This window comes from Solanum verrucosum, unplaced genomic scaffold, assembly GCF_900185275.1.
Source record: "Solanum verrucosum unplaced genomic scaffold, falcon-dt-bn FXZP01000292.1, whole genome shotgun sequence".
NCBI classification, from domain to species: domain Eukaryota; kingdom Viridiplantae; phylum Streptophyta; class Magnoliopsida; order Solanales; family Solanaceae; genus Solanum; species Solanum verrucosum.
Genome location: NW_026019927.1, coordinates 133,947 through 141,282, shown reverse-complemented (window position 1 = coordinate 141,282; position 7,336 = coordinate 133,947). Strand labels below are relative to the sequence as shown.

The 7,336-nt window shown below is 37.5% G+C and overlaps 1 protein-coding gene across 1 annotated transcript; it reads right to left on the bottom strand.

The window, feature by feature from the left end:
- Positions 1–6,637: 6,637 nt before the first annotated feature.
- Positions 6,638–7,027, bottom strand: LOC125827777 (uncharacterized). Its single transcript, XM_049507110.1, has one exon. The coding sequence runs from the start codon at positions 7,025–7,027 to the stop codon at positions 6,638–6,640; it is 390 nt and encodes a 129-aa protein (XP_049363067.1).
- Positions 7,028–7,336: the final 309 nt, after the last annotated feature.

The following is a 7,336-nucleotide window of genomic DNA, read 5'->3' as shown; positions in this document are numbered from 1 at the left end:
GTTCCAATGTGTTGAGCCCTGAAGGAAAGGATCAAGTCGGCGGAAAAAGGGAGCAGTGAGCGCATCTCTGAGAAGTTCCGTGAAGCAGTACCATGTCGCCCAATGACCCAGAGCACGACGGTGTTGAAGGCTGGTGCAAGACGGCGATGAATTAAATCAAAAGGCGAATCGCCGAGTTGATCGGAGATTTCGACTAACGATGTCGAATGATCTACTACAACACAAATCTGTGAAAACTAAAAATACTAGTTAGAGTTGTAAATTTAAGAGTCAAACAATTATTATAATTTCATATACAATAGTACTTTTCGATATTTTTGCTCTAAGTTTGAGAGGGTTTTGAATACTTGAAGTTCCAAAGGGTTTCATCTTTAAGATTTGGATTTGGGTCTCTTGGATTCTTCAATCTTGGCCTGTATCAAAACTTAAATCTCCATACCCAGTTGAATGCAAGCTCAATTTGGTATAAATTTCTTTCTCTTATACATGTGTGGCCAAAAACCCCAATTCTTGGGGTGTGATTTAGCGAATATGGGTGAAGATAATTGTTGGGTCTTACTTGTTGATAGTCTATTCATAGTTTAAATGTGATTTCATTTAGTGGTTGTGGATAAATTTAATGAATTTGTAGTTGCAAATACAAGTTTATTTATGTGTTTTCGGCTTATTCGAGAGAGAGGTCGTAAAACTAAGACCACTAGATTGATGGCCAGTGTGAGTGGGTCGACATGAGGTTCAGCTCGAGAGAGTGAACCCTAGTCCCATGTCCACACACTCAGCTCGAGAGAGTGAGTGGGTTAAGGCGTAGGCCGGTCTTCATGCGGCAAGTGGGTGTCCGAGAGGAACGCATTTGAAACGGGGTAAGTTGCTCGAGAGAGAGCTTATCCCCCTTAAAGTTTAGAATGGTCACAATTATTTTATGAATCTTCTATCGAAAGCATGTACCCAATAATCTAGCTTAATCCGTATTCCCGTCACATCCCAAGGATCCCCTCTCATTCTTGGAAATCTTTATTTATCTTGTTGTTTTTTTACTCACTAGTGAAAAAACCCCCCTTTGTTAATTGACACTCTTGTGTCCCCCTTTAATTTACAATGTTTTTAATCGTTAATGTGTTTAGCTACGACTAGTTAGAAGTAAATTTTATTTTTCTATTAATTCTCAAAATCACTCCCTTGGGAACGATCCCAACCCTTGGTTGGGTTACTAAACTATTGTACAATAATAGACACTTGCATCGGAAGTTGTGTCTTGATTACGCAAACATCACTTGTGAGCAAAAGTGCTTAAATTAGAACCTCTCTAAGTTAGAAGTACCAATTGGGATCTTGGACCGGCAAGTTAAGAAATAGAAGAATAAGAAAGTGCTTCAGTGAGAATGTAGAGGATTGGTTTTTAGAAAAGGGTTTTAGTGAAAGGTGCTTATTTGGGAGGCCAAGGGCCAAAGAGATGTCCCAATACCCTTATGTTTCCTTTTATTCCTCCTCTAGCTCAAGATGATAAGTTCTCCTTAACTCATTTTATGATGGTGGAGTCTTAAAAGTTATGTGTGTCCTATGATTCCCTTGTCCCTTAGAGTTACTCTGGTTAACCTTAGTAGGTTTTGGATGCATGATTATTAGACCTCTACTAGTTTTAGATCCCGATAAGGTTTTAATGAGCCTTGGTAATGCTTGAATTTGTTTAAAAGGAGTAGTATTTGATATGTTTGTAAAAATGGGCATACTCCCAAGGGGGAGATCATGTGCTTGAGTAGAAACATTGATTGAAAGTCCCGATATCCCCATCGTTTCTTCTATTCCTATTCTAGCTTGAGGCCAAGAATTCCTTTTTGGACTTGTTTTATGTTTAGGATTCATGTGTGTATTAGAAACTTTCCATGGTCTCCTTATGCTATGCATGCTTTTGAAAGATTCTTATTTAGTATAAAATGGATTTCTCACGAGTTACATGTTCCTCATGTTGTTGTGCATCTTAGTATGGTGATTGCATATTTGACTTCATGAGATGATGAGATGAACATGCTTTGTTGAGTTTTTGATGAAATGGCACATTGGCTCCATAAGGTTGTATTGAGCTTGCTTATAGTTTGAACAAAGTAATTCTTCATATGACAGGGTGATTAATGATGTTTGGAAGTGTTTGTGAAGGCTCACTCCCAAGAAGGAGATGGTGTGACTTGCTAACATGGTGTTATGTGCTTATGTGTTGCCTTGACTTCCATATATAATCCATGTTCACGAAAACTTGTGTTTTGAAAGGAAATGAGTTTATGTGAATTTTTTTCCTCATGTAGTAGTGCTTTGGTTTATAGGTGCCTATTCTACTTCATGAGAATGTTATATAAGCATGCTTTAGTTTGGAGTTAAGAAATTCCTCCATGAATGAAATGCTTTTGAGAGTAAATTGCACAATGTTCTTAATGATGTTATGATGAGCATGATTTGAGTTGGAGAAGGTAATTCCTCCAATGAAATGAGAATTATTGAAGTTTTGGTGCATAATGAGTTTGTAGATGTAGTTCCTACCTTCTTGTTTGCATTGAGCCTTTTTTATGCGGAGTTGATGTTTCTTCCTATGGTTTATGCATTATATTGATGTGTCATACATGATTGGGCTGCTAGTTTTGAGTCTTTAATTCCATGAAGTGTTTCAAGTGTCATTCGAGGACGAATGTTCCTAAGGGGGGGATAATGTAACACCCCGTAAAAACTAGTAAGACCTAGCTAACGCTTGACGGAATCCAGTAGGTGAAACTAGAGCCTCACATGTGAGTTTGAAGTTGGTAACTTGATTAAATGTTGTTAAATGGTTTCCCGAGTGAAGATGGAGGAATTTAGAGGTTAAAGGTCAAGATACGACTATAACGCCCGAAAACTAGTAAGTTGAACTTGTTAGTCGTAGAATCTTGTAGTGAAGATTTGGTGTGTCGTATGAGGGTTAAAATCAAAATAAATGGCTCATGTACTTAGAATGACATGTTTAGAGGTTAAACGTCTGGGTACGACTCCCCAAGGACCACCCAAGGGGTCCTTGGGGAGGACCTCAACACTACCCAAAAAGCTGTCAAAACAGCTTGATTCACGACCTCAATTGACATCCAGTAGATCAACTTACGCCCCGTAGGTCATGGGCGTAGGTCAGGCCTGAGTTGGCCTGCAAAATATGAGTCTCTGACCCAAACCACGTTCAGTAGACCTATCCACGGTCCGTGGATGGGGATCCGTAGATGGTGCCAGTTTTTGGTAGTTTAGTTTTAAGTGAGGAGTTGAGGGTTAGTTTAGTAATTAGTTTAGGGTTATGAGGGGCGATTAGTTTGTTAAATAACCTCCTATAAATAGTTAATAGACCCTAAACTAATCACTTTAACCCATTCATCTAAAGACCCAAAGTCAAAATCCCAACTTTTTTCCCTCCCAAAAATCTTCTCTCTAGACTCCATTGAAGAACATAGGAAGGGATCAAGCTAGAGCTTCAAGAAGAAGACTTTTTCATATGAATTTGATGGGATTCTACACCTAAGGCATGGATGCTTTTCATTCTTGGGTAGCTATCACTAGGATGCCCCTTCAACTATGTTTTCAAATTCCCCAAATCTAGGGTTTTGAAATCTAGTCATGGGTCTTCTTCAAAACGAAATAAATTGTTTAATTATGGTTTAGTTTTATTATTTAAGATGATTTATGGTTGGATTAATGGAGTATTGATGGAGTTTGATAAAAATCTCCCTTGGACCCATGATTTCCCCTTCTTCCCAAATTGTGAACTAGGGTATGACTTGATTGATGATGAAAGCTTAACAATGAATTATGTTTATATTGAATTACTTTTTATACAGATAATACTACTGAATTTAGATGATTCTAACTTGAATTTCAAAGAATCCATGAGTTTCCCCAAACCTAGCTATGGCTCTTCTCTAAACTATGAATGTTGTTAGAAATTGACTCAATTTATTGAATGTGAGTTGATTGTGATGTAATTACATGACCTAAGTATGAATCTACCTATATTATTGATTAACCTAAGATTATAGGGTTATATCATGAAAGAGGCAAATTGAGGGTTAGAGGTGAACCTTTAATATTGATGAACTTCTTAGTGAATTGCCTTAGATTAGATCAATTAGACATGAATTGCTTATGAATGAATATTGTAGACATGAACTAACTTGATTAGGTCTTATATCATGGATTATGGTTGAGGTAGTATTGTGATCTAGTCTACTTGATGCTATGTATCTATAATTGAGTGAGAATGAAGTATGTAGTTAAGTTTACCTTAAGAGTTAGGTATACATGGTTACAATGTGAGGTGTTGCTTGAGGGTAATGCTCATAATATGAAGATAATTCCTAAGGTTTAAATGTTAAAAGATAATATGAATAAGTTAAAGATGCTTAGGCTTAAAGAAGAAAGCTATTATGTAGGTTGAAGTTGCATATGGCATTATTGTGCAAAGACTTCACCCACATGACCTATAATATGATCGCATGACTTTATGCATGAAATAAATGTATTACTTGAGTCATGGTTGTATCTATGTTATGTATGTTGAATGTTAGATGTGTTGACTCAATGTGACTCTTAAATGCAATATATGTGTATAATGTGTGATTATGGTATAATGTACATGTTGATGTACACTTGAGAAGGAAGTGTATATGATGATAATGTATCTATGGTGTTGATTGAAAGGTTAGTTCTCATATGCACCTTTACATACTTTATGCATGAAATATACATGACCATGTTCATCCACTTGAAAGGTGGAGGTGTTTAGTTATTGTGTATATTGTGGTATTGATGCAAGATCCTCCTTTCTTATACCCCTATACATGGTTATGTATGATATGTTATGACTATGGTCGTATTGTTGTGTTGAATGAAAGGCTATTTCTCATGAACACACTATAAATATAATGTGAAAGGTTTAGTCACTTATTGATGGTTCTAAAGTGAAAGGATATTCTCACCTAATGAATCTTTGAGCTATTATGATGAATGTAGGTTTGAGTGCCTAGTGCATTCTCTTATAACCTTGAACTTAAATAAAGACTTAATGTAACTTTTAAAAGTAAATATGCTTAGCACCAAGCGGATATGTAAATGAGATGGAAACTTTTACGCTAGAAAGTCCGGCTTCCCAATAGGTTCGTTTTACGCTAGTTAGTTTGGGTTCCCAATGTATGTTGTCTCATGGGATGGAAACCTTCTATGTTTAGCAAGTCTGGGTTTCTAGTAGAAACCCCCATATCCCAAAACTATGTGCCCACATAGGACTTAGCTAGTGGATCCACCTAAAAGCTAGGATGTACGTTCTACCTTAGGCAAGTAGGACACTCTTTTTTCAGTGTGGGAGTAGAACACCAGATTCCATGTCGCTCACATGGTCTATGTCGATTGAGGTTAATTTCACTAAATGATACGAATACGAGCTATAATAAAATCGTGGACTCTAATCATGAATTTTTAAGATGTACTACTTAGTATGAGTCGGGGTATGGGACTTCACCCATACTTTTCACAAATAGACTTTAAGAGAGGTTATGGTTAGGTTCTCTTATATAATGAAGACTTATGAATTATGTATGTGTGATGTGAATGAATGTTAAGGTTGGCTTACTTGTTATGAGTTATGATCATGAATGTCTCCTTACTTATGTGTGTTGGTTGTGAATGAACTAAAAGTAAAGATATGATGTTGTTGGTGGTCTAAATGTGATACTGAGCATTTGGTAGGGTTATGGGACCTTACCTTTGCATTGAACTAATTTGACTTTGGGTTGCATATATGTGTTGTGATCTTAGGTTATGCATGATCATGGTAGCCTAAAAGTGAGACTTAGTGTGGATAGGATTATGGGATCCTAGCTATGCATTGCGCAAGTTTAGCTTAGTGTTTCCCATGTGATAGTTCTATTATGTTGATATGATCTTTCTATGTACTTATGTATGTGAACTATGTCTTGTGAAGATTGGAGTATGCATTATGTTGTGTTGAAAACTATGCTTATAATTGTGATGGTATTCTATATGTTATGATGAATTGTGCATGACTTGTCTTATGATCTACATTCTCCAACTATTTCAAAGATGATGTTCAAAAATGGCATGAAGCATCGCTTTAAACTAAATGTCCCTTTTATGCATGTTTTAAGGATTTTCTTGCATGGCTTTCATACTTAGTACATTTTGTGCTAACCCATATTTCTACATTTTCTATAAGTGTAGGCTTTAGAGATATTGGATTCCATCCTCGTGGCTAGGTTCATAGGAGATCAAGAAGAAGAAGATTGGTGAGTACTCATTGTATTCAAGGGCTCAACCATATGTCCTTTATTGTCCTTCTATTATGTTTTAGTTTTATGTATTGGTCGTGTCCCTAAGATTGTATTAAAGAGTTTTAATTCTAATGTTATAGTTGGTTTTAGACATAGTGTCATAGACTTTCTCACATTTTATAAAGACTTCGATTGTAAAGAAAAGTTTTAAATTTTCCGCATTTTTCCTATGTTCTTATGTCATGATATGCTAAGGGATTGTATAAGACCCTTTCGGGGTCAAGTACTCCATGATACGACTAGGGGGTGCTCTCGGGTCGTGACACTGTCTCAGCCTAATACTCAGCCTTAAACTAATCCATAACAACATCTCTAGTACTGGTAGCTGGAGGAACCTCTGAACTGGCTGGAACATCAGTGCTCGGAATGTCGGGGATCTCAACTATGCCGAATAGCATCGACAAATCAGTGGACTTCAGCCCATCTAAATCCTTCTTCAGCCCAAAACAATTGACCTTCAAGGTCGTCATAACAGAAGAATCAACCCGACCCTGCTTACAAGCCTCTACCCTCACCGTAAGGGAGTCCCAAGAAAACATGTGATCCTCTATTGACTCTATGTCCTCTCTCAGCTCAGCCCTAATTTGAGCAAGGGCAGCAGCAATTGCACGTTCAATCAACCCAAGCACAACGGCCTCTTCCCGGGAGGCACACACATCAGTAGAATGAGCCTGATGGCCCATTTTGTACATCACGATCAAGGTGATAAGGGGTCGGGAGCCAGTAACAACAGTAACAGTAGAAGGATGGGGTGCAATAGCTTAGCCAGGAGAAGCAGAAGTAGAGGGACCTGAAATACATATAGGCTCACTAGCCTATGGAGGATGTATTGCCTCTGTCGACAACGTATCAACATCAACCATCAGGGACGTATCCACCGATGCAGCACTTTTCTTATTAGCCTCATCCCTCATGTACTCATCCTTGATTCGTCGGATGTCAGTAGAGGAAGTGGGAGTCAGTTTTACATCCGTCTTCTCAATCATCTAAAT